A 17,789-nucleotide genomic window follows, 5' to 3' on the forward strand; every position below is an offset into this window, starting at 1 on the left:
AGGGGATAAGGTTGAATAACCATAGGAGCTTCAGCAATATAATGAGAGGAAGCAGGGGAGAGAAAATGTATCACTATGTATAGAACAACCCTGACTCACTTTCAGAAGGCCAGTACCATTAATAATGTGTCTAGTAGTAGGAATGGAGGAGTTTTTACAATTCACAGTAATATCTAGTGGTTTGCTTGTGGCATAATTCCACCCAGATGGCTGATCAACAAAAATAGGCTTGAAAGACTTCACAATCAGCGTGTTACATATATCAGAGACAGAAGGCTTGTGCAGAAAAATAGCAACCTCACAACAATCAGTGTTAGTGGAATATATAGGTTGGTTGGGAGGACATATCAATATATCATCAGACATCCTACAATCATCAAAATCATCAGTCAAAAAAATTGATTTCTTGCCTTGTTAATCACTAAATATTTCCTTGAAGGTTGATGCATTAAAAAGCATCTGATTTAGAAATAGGAAAGGAAGGAGGTCATCCTGAAGACATCAAAGGTGTCAGCTGGAATTCCTCGCAAAGGAACGAGTAAGTAGAAGCTCAAGTCATGTAATGCAGTCTTATGGATTACACGAATAGCAGCTCTGTGTAATCCTAAATATTCTGGTTTAGGAGGAAACAATAACTCATGTTTAACTGATATCTCATCTAAAAGTTGTAGTAAAATGCATTTGTCACAATATTAGGAGAAATATGGGTTTCCATCATACTTTGTAATCCTATCTTAAAATTAATATGATCAGCTGCAATGGATGTCAAGGCTAGCTGGATATGCAGTAAAATCTCCAGTGAAAGAATGGATTTTCATTATTTTCTATATGTTTTTCCATCTTAGTCATAAGGGTCTTAGTAACACGGGTAGCAGTTTCTAGTTTTTCCAATGTTTGATGAACATTTGTTAGTTCATTGAGAGTGACATTGATAACATGGGAATGAACATTGAGGAGTTTTCTTTCCTCTTCTGTGAAGGAGTCTAACGATTGTAATCTTTTATGAATAATATCAACTTGATCTTGTGTAGCAGTCCCAAATAATGTGTTTGCAAAAGATCCTATAAAATTTATTGCTCCCCTTTTTTTCTTCTAGGTTGAGGAATGTCATTGGCCACAATATGCATTAGGAAATCCTGCATTGAAGCATGCAAATTTTTTAATCTTTCTTGAAAAGCCAGGATATGCTGAGAAATCAAAGAGGTAAACAAGATAAAATCATCTCCCTCAATTTCATCTAAATTATATATCATATTCTGATTGATGATAAGATCATCTCCTGCAATTTTATCTAAATTATATATTATATTCTGAGTGATATTGATGGCTTTTTTAATTGGCTCATAGATATCCTCCAATTTCAACAAAAAAGGCACCACATAAGCTTGTCCAGTTACAAGTAGTTGATGGTCTTGGGAGAAACTCATCCCTTGTTGAGGAGGTGAGCTTTGGGGTACATCCCAGGCTTGAACGTATCCCATGCATAGCCCCACAGTCTGCAAAGGAACATTTCATTTTATTTTATTTTATTTATTTTCTTTTACCATATTCTAAGGGCTTATGCATTACAAACGGAAGATTCGGCACACTTGTCCTCGACCGTAAACTGTATGGGACTGACGTGGTAGCTTCACCTTGATATTCTTCTTGCAAATTCTCAGTTACATTATGAATTTCCTCATCAACACCATGACTCGCTTCTGATAGTGAATTGTCATCCGATTCTGAATCTACACAGTGCTCTACATCCCCTGAGAACACTGGAAAAGGATCTAGTGTCTGCAATGTCAACTTGGTTTCCCTTGTTTCACCTGGCTCGTGTACCGGATATGCTCGTCTGACATTCGGGTTCATCTGAGGGGTAGCATTGTCTTCATGGATAATTCTTATTCTGTCAGTGTGTAATGTTGTCATCTTACCATTTCTAATGTTTCTTAATTTGACCACTACATCACTCACCTTTTCTGTCACTCTATAAGGACCTGTATATGCGGGTTGCAACTTTGCGGGGGTTCCTGCAGTGGGTACTCGGCGGACATATACTCTATCTCCAACTTGAATAGTCTTTATCCTTGCCTTCTTACATTGAGCCTTTTCATTTATTCCTTAGCTTCTTCTAAATATTGCTGACACCTAGCATATACCCTATTTGCTTTTGTTGCCATCTCCTGCTTAAAATCATCAACATTATACCAAACTTGTTCCTCTTTCATCATTTCAAATGGGATGGTTGGATCTCTGAGATACATGAGATAAAAAGGACTTTCTTTTATACTTGTGTGGTAAGCACTATTATATGCAAATGTAGCTATTGGGAGCATTGTATCCCAGATATTCATATTATCTTGCACCAAAGTGCGCAGTATGTTAATCAAGGTTGCATTTGATCTTTCAACTATCCCATTTGCTTGAGGATGGTAAGCTGTAGTTTTGCTATGTCGGAAATGCAGTAACTCAGTTAATCCCTGTAATATAGAATTGACAAATTCCCTACCTTGGTCTGTCACTAACATCTCAGGTATACCATGTTTACAAATCACTTCATCAAAAAATATTCTAGCAACTTCTGCGGCCGACTTGGTTTTCAGTGGTTTTGTAATCAAATATCTAGTAAGCACATCTATCACAACAAGACAATACATATATCCATTATCCGATCTACCCATGGGACCAACAATATCCATATGTATGCGCTGGAAAGGTCTCTCAACATCCGGGTATCTTCTCAGTGGTGCTGGGGCGTCCCCCGACCTCTTAAGCCTACGACAGATGAGACAAGACCTGCAATATCTTTCAATGTCCTCCTTCATTTTTGGCCAATATGCAAATTTCTGACACCTACTTAAGGTAACGGATGGCCCACCATGCCCCGCGGTTGGCAAAGAGTGGCCGAGGTGTACAGCAGTGTGCACAAACTGTTCGGGTACTAATATCTGACGCGTCATTTCTCCATATGTGTTGTGACTTACTCTGTAAAGCATATTATTGTCTAGAGACAATTCTGATATCTTTAACTTCTTATACCTCTTATCAATATTGTGCTTACTTAATTTTCCTTTTATTTCTTGCTCAGTTAAATTCTCTCTCATTAACTTCTTCAATAAGCCATAAAATTCATGGTTATCTTGTGACCTTATTAATTCCTTCAGATTCCAATCCACCATATTTTCTTCTGTGTTTTCTGTTATTGCTAACAAATGTTCATTTCCTTCATTTATTTCCACTTCCCTCAACCTGGATAAATGATCTGCTACCTTGTTAGCTTTTCCAGGAATATATTCCACCTTAATATCAAACTCTGCAACAGCTAATTGCCACCGAACTATCCTGCTATTTGCATTTGAGGTGGTCAACAACCATACTAATGGTCTGTGATCTGTGAGAATATAAATAGGGTAACCCAGGCACAAATCTCTGTTTACCTTAAGCCCATATACAATTGCCAGAGCCTCTCTTTCAATAGTACTATAATTAAGTTCAGCCTTGTTCAGTTTCCTGCTAAAAAATGATAAGGGTCTTAGGTTATTCATGCTATCCCTTTGTTGTATTAATCCCCCGATGGCAAAGCTCGAAGCATCCGTCGTTAAAAGAACGGCTTTGAGAAGTCTGGAAATTTCAAAACAACATTTTGTGTTAATTCTTGCTTCAAGGTCTTAAAAGCCCTATCAGCTTCTTCATTCCACATTATGTGGTTATTGTTCTTCTTTCCAGTCACCATTCCTGCTGTTAGTTTAGTTAAGGGAGCAGCTATCTCAGCATAGTTTCTCACAAACTTCCTATAGTAGTTAGCCATTCCAATGAAGGACTGTAATTCTTTCACTGTTGTGGGGCTGGCATGTTCTTAATAACTTCAATTTTGCTAGGCTGTGTTTTCAACCCTTCGGCTGATATAATATGTCCTAGATAATTTACACTATCCTTAAAGAAATTACATTTTTTCAGGTTTACTTTCAACTGAGCATCTTGCAAGCGTAGAAGAACCCTCTCCAAATTCTTTACATGATTTTCTAGATCTGTTCCTTGAACTATGATATCATCAATATAAACAAAAGTATCAGATCCTGTCAATCCAGCCAATACCTGATTAATAATTCTACAGAATGCCGCAGGAGAATCCTTTAAACCCATAGGTAGCACATTATGTTCATATAATCCATTTGGTGTTGCAAATGCAGTCCAGGGCTTGCTTTCTTCATTTAACTGTATTTGATGGTAACCTTGTTTCAAGTCAAGGCATGAAAACATCTTTCCTTTTCCCAAGTTATGCAAAATGTTATTCACATTAGGTAATGGGTAAGAATCATTCAGCACATGCTGATTTAAATTCCTGAAATCTACACACAATCTAATTTTTCCATCCTTTTCACTATGGGAACAACTGGGGAGATAAATGCTGATCTGGATGGTCTAATAATACCCTGGCTCTCCATTACTTTAATTTGTTCAGCTACCTTATCATAAAAACAAGCTGGGATGGGATAAGGTTTCTTGGACGTAGGTCTGGACTGTAACTGAATGGTGTGGTAGAAAAAGGGTGATATACTTGGAATGTCGTCATCACTAGCAAAGACAGAGGAGTATTTAACAACTAATTCTTTCAATATTTGATTTTTCCTTGTTCCCTCAGGATACATGTGATTAATGATTTCTGAAAAGGCCTTCATTTTGTCTGTTTCATTTTCTTCTGTCACACCATTCACTGTATATTCATCACTCCCGCTTGGCAGAACCTCACTCTGACATGACTGTAAGTAGCCTAATGTTTTCCCTGGCTCTAACGGCACATGTTCACTCGAGAAATTTATATACCTCACCACAAACCTAGATTTCTTCTTCTCCATGTCATTTTCTAATTTCACTAAACCTGGACATAAAAACTGAGACCCTATAACTCCTTTAACTGGCTCGAATATAGCGATATCACTATCCACTAACTTTGTTTCTAAGGTCACATAACTCACTCGTACTCCTTGTAATATTGATGTCTGAGCTACTGAGCATTTATAACTGGGATTATCCTTTGATTCATTTGTTACTGCTTCCTTTTCACTTCTCTCAGTTATCATGATGGCATGCATCATGGGTATTTCTACAATAACAATTCTCCTTCCTTCAATATATAATTGCAGAGGTTTGGTATTTAGATTCACATTATATCTTTTCATAAAGTCAAAACCTATTATTATCTGTGATGGCAAGGCTCTATCTTCACTGATCACAAAATCATGTGTGTATATCTTACCTCCAATTGTCAAAGTTAGCTTAGTCTTTCCTGAAGTCAACATTTCATCTCCACTCGCATTGCGAATTACCTTATTTGTTGGAGTAATGTGTTTCTTTCTAAGTTTGTCTACAACGTCACGCGATACAAGAGATACCCCTGCCCCCGTGTCCATCAAGGCTAATACACTCTCATTTTCAATCTGAACTTCAATAGAAACATTTCCCGTGTCACTATTCACCGCTGTGATTACCACCGATTCATGTGGTTGCGTTGGTGGTAAATTGGCGTTTTTTTTTTGTGTTTGATATGTGGTGTACCTACGTGAGTTGTTCATGCAGTCCTTACTCGCATGCCCTTGTACCCCGCAGGTGAAACAAGTTACCGTGGGCCTCGCCCTTGGTGGTATTGGTGGTAATTTCACTGTGCACTGACTCGCGAAATGTCCCCACTTGTGACATCTAAAGCATTCTATGGTTCTACAATTTTGAATGGTGTGGTTATTTCGCCCACACCTCTGACAATGTATATTTCTGACATTCTGAGGGCGATACATCGTGTGATCTGTAGTAACAGCATTCACTGTCACTGCGTTTACTGGGACAACCCTATTTTCTTTGCGTACTGCAGCGTCGTGTAGCTGAAGGCTGGGGTGTGACGCTACATATTTGAGAGCTTTTTGTATACTAATAAAGGCTTTTTCATATCTGCATCAGCAAGGATATAAGAAAAATCCTTAGGCAAGGCATTCACAATGATGGAGACAAATATATCATTATATACTTCCTTACCTGTGGGTTTCATGCTTTCTAATTTTGCCACAATCCCTTCTACTCTGATATAGAGCTCTGTTATGGTTTCTCTGGGCTGTCGAGTTACTGATGACAATTCACTGATCAGGCTTGGAAGCGATCTATCCTCTGGATAAATATCAAGGAATGCTTTTCTCACATCATCCCAATCATTTTTATGTTGCGTTGCACAGTGTGTCATATGAGTATATGCACTGTCTAATGCATATTGCTTGGCCAACTCTATCCTCCCTTCGTCTGTCCAGTTTGTCATTGTTCTATTTTCTAAATCCTTTATCCATGCGTGAGCGCTGGCGATACATTTTACATTTGGTACCGACGGGCTTCTTTCTTCACCTCCACAAAAATATGGTAACCCAATTACCTTGGAAAAATTATCCCTTGCATTGTCAGTGATCGCTTCCGCAATTTCCCCGTACTGATGCAAGCCGGTTTGGGGAAAACGGAGATGTAGGGGTGACTGCGCCATTCTAGAGGTTGTGACGGCTGGCTGCTGATTCGCTTTACCGTTAAGCGATACCGAGCGCTGACGTAATTTATGAACTATATGTTTCATCTACAATTAAGCAACATTAAAAAGTTCTCAATATTTACTCGTTAACATCCGCTACATCCGTGACATCCAATGCACTTGATCGAAATTTTAATTGTCTTCACTCTCAACTATACGCCTGCAACGATTGCAATTGCAATAATATCAATAATATCCCACCGCTGCCACCAGTTTCGGAAGTTCGTTGCAAGTTGCAATCGTGTTATTCTAAGTGAAGACTTATTCTTACTGCAGGTAATATATTATACGGTATTGTATTTTCTAATTTTAATTCATCTAAGATTAATTACACCACTTTTCAAGATTGCTCATAATGTCACACAAATTCAATCAATGCCCTTAGAAATGTTAAGCTCATCTCCATTAATCCTTATCTCCGTAAATCCTTCATCAATGTTAATCACATACAATAAAACCACAAAACCTTGGTGCCAATTTCACAGCTGATGCATCTCAATATCAACTCAATGCTTGACTTCTATAAATGCCCATATAATGTATACACCACAATATATCATATGTAATTATCTCCTCAATATTATATATCTTAATGCATCAACTGTGGGAATTGCACTACACATACATAAAATCTTAATATAACATCCTAATAAATACACATCCTATATTTGTTTCCTCCTTTCACTTAAATGACATAAACATTGTCTTAGACTGCATTAACAACTATAGAGCTTTACTCACTAATACAAGAAAGAGTCTGTCCATGACTCGAATGTTTCTTCTCCTCCTCTCGGCCACTGCCTTCTGCTTTCTCCTCTCGTTTCTGCCAAGATTCTCGATCTATATCCTCTTGCGGGTTTCTGCTTATTTTAAATACTCAAGGTTTCGTACCTTTTCTCCACGCCCATTTTACCATCTACCATTCAGAGATCAGACATGTGGAGGTCCACGTGTGACAATGTAAGGACGAGAACACATACGAAGGTAATGTAGAAACAACCTTAAACGTAGTAGAAACAACCTTAAACGTAGTATACACAACATTGCCTTACTGGTGTTTCATAGGCTCAACTTTTCCCTAGTCTCATAGCACGTTCCCCATTGGTCTAAACATGAAATACTGCTTGTTCATTGGCCATTTAAAACCACCCATCCTGTTCAACTACACGTGGGAAACACGTCTTGACTATACCACTCTCCAACGTCGTAACCAGAGTATTTTGTTTTGAGTGTTTGTTTGGGTCTGCGTAATATCTGATGTCTGGCTTCCCTCTCTTGTTTATGTTAGGCCTCTCACTCTCGTGTTCAGTTCACAGTAGGGTCCCTTGTACAATTCTCCCGTAGACGTAATTATTTACATCCTTGTGCCACTGCTGCATCACGCTATGTCCCACCAGGCTGTGGCATGCCAGGGTATGACACAAGAACGGATTTAAAAAAAAATTAACGATCTATTTTGCTGATATTGAGTGGAGAAATATTATGTACAGAAAGACAGTACAAGGAAAATATGACAAATTCTTACAGAAATATAATAGAGGAGTAAAAAAAATTGTACCTGTTTATAGAGTTAAGAAAAAAATACATGCTTGGTACAATGCTAGATGTATACAAGCTAAAAAGGCAAAAGATAAAGCGTGTGTGTGTGTGTGTGTGTGTGTGTGTGTGTGTGTGTGTGTGTGTGCAAGATTGAGTCAAGCTGGTAGTGGCTCGTCTTTTTAAAGTTAATGTGTCATGTTTATCTGTGAAGTGTTTCATTTAATTTCTTTTTTTCCTCTTTCCTAATGGAAGTTCTCATAAAAGATAAACTCCCACACTTTATTGAGTTAGCGGCGGTCACTGCACAGCACCAACACAGTGTACAGTGTACAGTGTACAGTGTACAGTGTACAGTGGGTACAGTGCCCACTCTTGCTTACAGCTCACACAGGATGCCGTGTCAGATTTGTGGGGCATACTTTTTTTATTGCTGTGACTTGTACGTGTATATATGTACCCTTGTAATGAATGGTTATTCAGAGAGAGAGAGAGAGAGAGAGAGAGAGAGAGAGAGAGAGAGAGAGAGAGAGAGAGAGAGAGAGAGAGAGAGAGACCTCGGTCGCCTGCTGGTCACCCAGCCAGTCTTCCCCATTACGGAGCGAGCTCAGAGCTCATAGACCAATCTTCGGGTAGGACTAAGACCACAACACACAACACACAACACACACCGGGAAAGCGAGGCCACAATCCCTCGAGTTACATCCCGTACCTATTTACTGCTAGGTGAACAGGGACCACACATTAAAAGGCTTGCCCATTTGCCTCGCCGCTTACCGGGACTCGAACCCGGGCCTCTCGATTGTGAGTCGAGCGTGCTAACCATTACACTACGCGAGAGAGAGAGAGAGAGAGAGAGAGAGAGAGAGAGAGAGAGAGAGAGAGTGTGTGTGTGTGTGTTTTCAGGCTCCCGAGATGTGTATTAATAAATATATGTGGTATTTGAATATGTACTATCCAATTTGCAACAAGTTTTTTGACACAGGAACCCAAAATAACTGATGAATTAGCAAGAAATGAACCTAAAACTGGAAAATATTGACAATTTGTAACAGGTCTTATGATAGAGAAAGATCAAAATAACCGATAAACTAAGAACACATGGACTCAAAATGGTTAGATTTGAGTAATGAACTAAATATTGACTTAATTTGTGCTAAGGAGAGTCAAATATAAGTGAATGTACAGTATTTTGTTTATTATTTCTTATCGTTTGGTTTTATGATAGAGAAAGATCAAAACAACTGATAAACTAAGAAGAAATGAACTTAGGATGATTGAATTTGAGGTGTGAAGTAAATATTGGCGTAAGTGATAAAGAGAGTTAATTAAATAAGATCAGTGAATGGAGTTTGTTTATTGTTTTCTTAGAGTTTGGTTTTTTATGATAGACAAAGATCAAAATATCTGACGAAATAGGATGAAATGAACTTGAATGATTAAATTTGAGGTGTGAAGTAAATATAGACTCTTGTGATAGATTTTATTACTTTTTTGCTTATTGTTTTCCTTGAGTTTAGTTTTACGATAAAGAAAAATCAAAATAACTGATAAACTAAGAAAAAATGAACTTAGGATGATTAGATTTGAGTAGTGAAGTAAATATTGACTTGTGTGATAAAGAGAGTTAATTAAATAAAATCAGCAAATGTAGTTTGTTTATTTTTTTCTTAGAGTTTGGTTTTTATGATAGACAAAGAACAAAACAACTGATATACTAAGAAGAAATGAACTTGAGTAGTGAACTAAATATTGACTTAATTTGTGGTAAGGAGAGTGAAATGTGACTGAATGTGTTTTGTTGACTGTTTTCTTACAGTGTAGCATTAAAGGAAGGACGGAAACAACCTGCATTAATGACACTGTACATTTTCATTCTTTTTCTATTATTTCCTGTAAAAAACTTTCACATTTCCTGATTCATTTCCATTGACAACTTTGCAAACATTTATTTATTTTCTTACTTACTCTCATCTTTCTTACAATTCCTTCTTCCTTTCTCCTCCTTCTCTTCCTTCTTTCCTCAGTTACTCAACCTCCTCCTTTTCTTTCATTTCTTCCTCGTTCTCCTTTCCTCCACCCTCTTTGCTCTCTTTCCCTCCTCTCCTCTCTCCAATCACTCACCCTCCTTCTTTCCTTCACCTTTTCTCCTCCTTTCCTCCAACCTCTCTCTCTCTTTTCCCTCTTTTCTCCTTCCTTTCCCTCACCTTCTCTCTTTTTCCTTCCGCTTCCCAATCACTCACCCTCCTTCGTTTCCTTCACTTTCCTTCCTCTCCTCTCCGTCACCCACCCTCCTTTGCCTCCTTCTCCTCTCTCTCTCCTCCCTCAGCCTGTCTCTCTTCACCCTGCGGACTATGTTAGTCCTGTGCTTGAAGAGGGCGCTGATGGAGAAGTGGTGCAGGCCAAGGCTACTCATTTCCTCTATCCTGCTCTCGTCCTCTTCACTGAGTACTGCAGGACTGCAAGCAGCCCCTGTGTGTGTGGAGAGGGTAAGATTAGGTTAGGTTAGAGAGAGAGAGAGAGAGAGAGAGAGAGAGAGAGAGAGAGAGAGAGAGAGAGAGAGAGAGAGAGAGAGAGAGAGAGAGAGAGAGAGAGAGAGAGAGAGAGAGAGAGAGAGAGAGAGAGAGAGAGAGAGAGAGAGAGAGAGAGAGATCTATTTTGTTTTGATATTGTAAGAGAATATAAATAGATGGATTTTTTCTTTTTTATGGATCATAGAAATGTGGAATGTGTGGAATGTGTGTATGGTTATATGGGGTGTTTAATGTTGAGGGGATAACACACACACACACACACACACACACACACACACACACACACACACACACCGTGTAGTGTAGTGGTTAGCACGCTCGACCACACAATGTGTGGCCCTGTTCATCTAGCAGTAAATAGTTACGGGATGTAACTCGAGGGGTTGTGGCCTCGCTTTCCCGGTATGTGGAGTGTGTTGTGGTCTCAGTCCTACCCGAAGATCGGTCTATGAGCTTTGAGCTTGCTCCGTAATGGGGAAGACTGGCTGGGTGTCCAGCAGGCTACCGAGGTGAATTACACACACACACACACACACACACACACACACACACACACACACACACACACACACACACACACACACACACACACACACACACACATTTTACAACCAAACACATAAACACACACACACACACACACACACACACACACACACACACACACACACACACACACACACACACACACACACACACACACACACACACACCGCGTAGTGGTTAGCACGCTCGACTCACAATCGAGAGGCCCGGGTTCTAGTCCCGGTAAGCGGCGAGATAAATGGGCAAGCCTCTTAATGTGTGGGGTGTGTTCATCTAGCAGTAAATAGGTATGGGATGTAACTCGAGGCGTTGTGGCCTCGCTTTCCCGGTATGTGTTGTGTGTTGTGGTCTCAGTTCTGCCCGAAGTTCGGTCTATGAGCTCTGAGCTCGCTCCGTAATGGTAAAGACTGGCTGGGTGACCAGCAGACGACCGAGGTGAATTACACACACGCATACACACACACACACACACACACACACACACACACACACACACACACACACACACACACACACACACACACACACACACACACACACACACACACACACACACACACACACATTACAACAAACACACAAACACACACACACACACACACACACACACACACACACACACACACACACACACACACACACACACACACATTTTACAACCAAACACATAAACACACACACACACACACACACACACACACACACACACACACACACACACACGGCCCGGTAGCTCAGTGGTTAGAGCGCTGGCTTCACAAGCCAGATGACCGGGGTTCGATTCCCCGGCCGGGTGGAGATATTTGGGTGTGTCTCCTTTCACGTGTAGCCCCTGTTCACCTAGCAGTGAGTAGGTACGGGATGTAAATCGAGGAGTTGACCTTGTTGTCCCGGTGTGTGGTGTGTGCCTGGTCTCAGACCTATCCCAAGATCAGAAATAATGAGCTCTGAGCTCGTTCCGTAGGGTAACGTCTGGCTGTCTCGTCAGAGACTGCAGCAGATCAAACAGTGAAAACACACACACACAAACACACTCTACAACCAAACACACACACACACACACACACACACACACACACACACACACACACACACACACACACACACACATTTTACAACCAAACACATAAACACACACAGAGAAGAGAGAGAGGGAATCTGATACAAGTTGATAAATTGATTAACGGAATGGATCAAGTGGATAATGAGAAACTAATCCTGAGAAGATTATGACATTAAAAGAACAAGATCGCATAGTAAGAAACTGAGGAAGGGAAGATGTCTGAGAGATGATAAAAAATATAGTTTCCTGCAAAGATGTGTTGAGACTTGGAACAGTTTGAGTGAAGAAGTGGTGTCAGCAATGAGTGTGCATAGTTTTAAAGAAAAATTGGGTAAGTGTAGATATGGAGACGGGGCCACACGAGCATAAAGCCCTGGCCCTGTACGGGGTGATCAAAAAGTAATGACAGTGAGACCATATATTTTCACAGTACAGAGGTAAATCCAAATAGTAGCCTACATTCCTTCAAAGTACTCCCCTCCTGGCTGTATGCAGCGTTCAATCCTCCTTCGCCACTTCATGAAGCAATCACGGTACTCAGAAGCCGATACACATCGTAGCTCTGAATTGACTGCACGTGCAAGATCTTGTATGTGATGAAACAGCTTCCCTGCGATCGCACCCTTGATTTGGAAACAACCAAAAATCACAAGAAGCAAGGTCCGGCGAGTAAGGTGGGTGGGGGAGAAGTGTGATCCCCTGCTGCTCCAGGAACTGCACAGTGAGGCGACCTTTGTGTGGGGCAGCATTGTCGTGGTGCAGCATAGGCGCGATCACACGAGCAACACACTCCAGAATTTTCTGCCGAGATTCAAAGTCGGCAACATTTCGCGGCAAAGTCGGCGAATGTTCTCGAGAAATCTCGGCAATCAGTATGTTAGTTATTTTCTCCCGAGGTTGTGAGCGCAAGAAGAAGAGGAAGTCGCCAGCTGAGCGTCCCTCGTGTTTACAACAATGAGTTCTGTGAAATTTGAAAAGCTTCCCTTATCACGGGAGGCTGAGGCACTGCTTTTGGAATTGATAAGAGAACACCGCAATGTGTGGGATCCTAAACAACCAGATTACCACAAAGTCAAGGTTTTCTTCCAGATTGCCAGTGTCATAGGGCAACAGTTTGAGGAGCTCCGCCAGCTAACTGGAGGTAAGCTATTATACCTGATTATTGATAGCATAATATTCGTTTCATGAATATTATGAATATTATGAATACACACACACACACACACACACACACACCTTTAAAACAGTTATGAGAGCGAGATGGGTACAGACAGCGCCTATATTCACCTGTCCTTTCATACCTGACTAATGGGAGGAGGGGAAGGAAAAGGAAGGAAAGGAAAGGAAAGGAAAGGGAAGGAAAGGAGAGGAAAGGGAAAGAAAGGAACGGAAGAGAAGGAAGGGAAGAAAGGAAGAGTAAAGGAAGGGAAAGGAAAGAGTGGATTAAAGTGGAAGGAGGAAAGAAGATAGGAGGGAGAAAGATAGGTGAGGAAAAAGGGAAAAGAAGAGAGAGATTAAAAGAGAGAAAAGAAGGCGAAAAGGAAAGAAAGGAAGAAAATATGGAGGTAGGGAGGGTTTTGAGAGAGAGAGAGAGAGAGAGAGAGAGAGAGAGAGAGAGAGAGAGAGAGAGAGGTAGAGAGAGAGAGAGAGAGAGAGAGAGAGAGAGAGAGAGAGAGAAAAAGAAAGAAAGGAAGAAAAGAAGAAAAAAAGAAAAAGAAAAAGAAAGCAAGAGAAAGAGAACGGAAGGGAAGAAGGAAGGAAAAACATGAAATAAAGGAAAGAAAAGAAAGAGAAACGAGAAATATGACATGAAAAGAAGAAAAGAAGAAAGGAAACAGGAAAAATTGTGTAAATCGAGAAAAGAGAAAGAAAAGGACCTGAAAGAAGGAAGGAGGTAAGTGAGAAAAGCAGAAAAAAGAGGAAGAGAAGAACATGAAATAAAGAAAGGAGACAGTAAGAATAGAGAGTATGAAAAGAAAGAAAGGAGAGAAAAAAAGATGATGAAAAGAAGGAAAGGACAGGGAACACAATAGAAGAGAAGGAAGATAACAGCGAGAAAGAAAAAAAATATTGAATCAGACCAAATAAGAGAGAAAGCATCAGAAGAAATGTGAAAGATACAAATTTGTTCCATATTCTAAAAAAAGATTTGTTTTAAATTGCAAGAGTTAAGAGAGAAGGAAGCAAAATTAAAAACAAAAGATAAAACGAGTAATGAAATACAAGAAAAGAAGAAAAAAACAATAAAAAACATCACGAATTTTCTAAAAGCAACTTAATTTCCCTTTTTTTCTCCATTGTTTTCTTTTCACTCATCATGTACAAGCCTCCATTCAGTAAACAGCGTCACAAGAACAAACAATAAAAAAAACACCACCAATAGTCTAAAAATATCTTAATTTCGCTTTTTTTTCTTCACTGTTTTCTTGTCTCCTGCTCACCTTTCCTGTGTCATTCTCTCTCTCTCTCTCTCTCTCTCTCTCTCTCTCTCTCTCTCTCTCTCTCTCTCTCTCTCTCTCTCTCTGAACCGTCTACGTTGAACCCCGGAAATGAGGTGATGAATAAGAAATAAAAGTAAAAGCAAGTAAAATACTGAATAGAGATAAAAGATGGACAATAAGAAATGAAATAGAAAGAATACAACACACACACACACACACACACACACACACACACACACACACACACACACACACACACACACACACACACACACACACACACACACTGATAATACACTATGAAATAAGATAGCGAAACGACATGTTGTCATGTCTAAGGAGTCCAGCACCCCTAACTAAAATCTTGTTATAAGGAGAATAAAAGAAAGTGAAGTGTGTGCATCACTTCCCAGCACCTCCAATAATTGATTTCAGCACCCCAGAGAGTGCTACCACCCCAGATTGGAAAGCGCTGACCTAGAACTTGGGTATCATGGTGACATGTAGGTGATTTTAAACTACTCGACAAATGGCAGTGTCAAGGCGATACGTGGTGGATTTCTTCCTATGCGTGGATGTCTGCCCGATCCCACGCTCACCACCTTATCCACTACGACACCGCCTCTCTCTCTCTCTCTCTCTCTCTCTCTCTCTCTCTCTCTCTCTCTCTCTCTCTCTCTCTCTCTCTCTCTCTCTCTCTTGTTTTTAGGTAGTCTGTCCTGAATTATAAATGAAAAAATAATATCTTGAAGTACAAATAACACCGTGGTACAGCACATATATATCATAAAGTATATGATAAATAGATAAATAAATAAATAAACTACTTTACGATTTTCCACGATAATATTTTCCACGCTTCGATTTTCCACGCTTCAATTTTACACTCTTCGATTTTCCACGATAATATTTTCCACGCTTCGATTTTCCAAGATAATACAAGATAATATTTTTCACGCTTCGATTTTCCACGATAATATTTTTCACTCTTCGATTTTCTAGTCTTCGATTTTCCACGATTCATATTTTTTTCACGCTTCGATTTTCCACGCTTCGATTTTCCACGCTTCGATTTTCCACGCTTTTTTCCGATAATATTTTCGCTTCGATTTTCCACGATAATATTTTCCACGCTTCGATTTTCGATTTTTTCCACGCTTCGATTTTCCACGATAATATTTTCCACGCTTCGATTTTCCACGATAATATTTTCCACGCTTCGATTTTCCACGATAATATTTTCCACGCTTCGATTTTCCACGATAATATTTTCCACCAAAACAATATTTTCCACGCTTCGATTTTATACGATAATATTTTCCACGCTTCGATTTTCCACGATGATATTTTCCACGGTAATATTCTCCCAATCTTCAGGGTGTGAGAGCAGTGACGAGGCAACCTTGCCGCGCCTCACACGGATCGCCATGAGCAATGACCCACCACACACCACGCCCCAGCCACTGTCATGAAGTGAGTCCTCTCACCAGTAGAGGTCCCTCCTCGTCCTGCCAATGTCTGGTGCATAACGTACAGCGTGCCTCACACCACACCCCCAGCCACTGACATGAAGGGAGCCCTCTCACCCCTGAAGGACCCCCCTCGTACTGCCAGTGTCTGGTGTATGGCGCCCAGCGTGCCACACACCACACCCCCAGCCACTGACATGAAGGGAGCCCTCTCACCCCTGAAGGGCCCCCCTCGTACTGCCAGTGTCTGGTGTATGATGCACAGCGTGCCACACACCACACCCCAGCCACTGGCATGAAGTGAGTCCTCTCACCCCTGAAGGACCCCCCTCGTACTGCCAGTGCCTGGTGTATGGCGTCCAGCGTGCCATACACCACGCCCAGCCACTGACATGAAGGGAGTCCTCTCACCCCTGAAGGACCCCCTCGTCCCAGTGTCTGGTGCATGGTGCACAGCGTGCCACACACTATGCCCCAGCCTCTGGCATGAAGTGAGCCCTCTCATCTCTAAGGAACTCCCTTCGTACTGCCAGTGTCTAGTGCATGGTGCACAGCGTGCCCTCGTTCATGGTGATTTATTCAGCCCAGTGCTACCACAATCAAGAGACACCCTCCACCAGACTCTATGGAAGGAGCTCTTATTTCCTATAAGGACTCCCCGTCTGGTCAACATCTGGTGAATGGTAGACATTTATCCCTTGCTTATGGCAACTCCTTGCCTAGTATGAGGCACTGCAAGTGGATGATTATCAATGAAGCTAAAGGCCACAAAGGAAAAGAAGGACCTGCTGCCAGTTCCCTGCCTTGGGCCCCAGGCAGGACTCAACAGCTTCTCCCCAGTGCGGCGCCCAAGGCCGTCACGGCCCTCAACAAATTTTGGCCGAAACTGTTTTCAATTTTCATTTAGATTTTGATCCGAATAGAAAATCATCGATTGCAAGTGAAAAACGAGGGTGTTTGCAAATTGTGGAAAATTAAGGTGATCAGTGAAACAACACAAGGCAGCTTTGCATTGCTTAGTATAACATAAGGAGTGTGTACCTTGCCCGTCTGTTGCCCGTGAATATCATGATGCACATGTTCCTAGATGCCTGGATAGAGCCAGTAATGCATTGGCGGCTGCCTACTTCATGGCGGACTTTAGAAGATCAAGTAGATTTCTGGATAGGGAGGATGAATGGACGTAAGTAAACATGTATACAAGAACTGCCACAGGTTGGTCTACTTTAGGTTCTGATTTTCTTATGTCCTTGAATTATTTTTCTTCTTTTAACCAAAGCATTCTGTAAATATAAGGAAAAAGGAAGGCATGAAGGGGTGAGATAAAATGTTTTCTTTTGCTGCTACTACTACTACTACTACTACTACTACTACTACTAACAGTAACTACTACTACTACTACTACTACTACTACTACTACTACTACTACTACTACTACTACTACTACTAACTACTACAACAACAACAACAACAACAACAACAACAATTACTACTACTACTGCTACTACTACTACTACTACTACTACTACTACTGCTGCTACTACTACTACTACTACTGCTGCTACTACTACTACTACTGCTACTACTGCTGCTGCTGCTGCTACTACTGCTGCTACTACTGCTGCTGCTGCTGCTGCTACTACTACTACTACTACT

At 40.7% G+C, this 17,789-nt stretch overlaps 1 protein-coding gene across 1 annotated transcript; it reads right to left on the reverse strand.

Moving 5' to 3' along the window:
- Positions 1–817: 817 nt before the first annotated feature.
- On the reverse strand, positions 818–12,988 carry LOC123500495. Its single transcript, XM_045249203.1, has 3 exons — positions 12,846–12,988; positions 4,452–5,928; positions 818–1,496 (listed from the first exon to the last, which is right to left on the reverse strand). Exons 1-3 carry the CDS (start codon positions 12,986–12,988, stop codon positions 1,071–1,073), a joined length of 2,046 nt encoding a protein of 681 aa, XP_045105138.1. The 3' UTR covers positions 818–1,070.
- Between the last annotated feature and the right edge of the window lie 4,801 nt (positions 12,989–17,789).

The sequence above is a fragment of the Portunus trituberculatus genome, unplaced genomic scaffold, assembly GCF_017591435.1.
Source record: "Portunus trituberculatus isolate SZX2019 unplaced genomic scaffold, ASM1759143v1 PGA_scaffold_314__1_contigs__length_179449, whole genome shotgun sequence".
In the NCBI taxonomy this organism is placed as follows: domain Eukaryota; kingdom Metazoa; phylum Arthropoda; class Malacostraca; order Decapoda; family Portunidae; genus Portunus; species Portunus trituberculatus.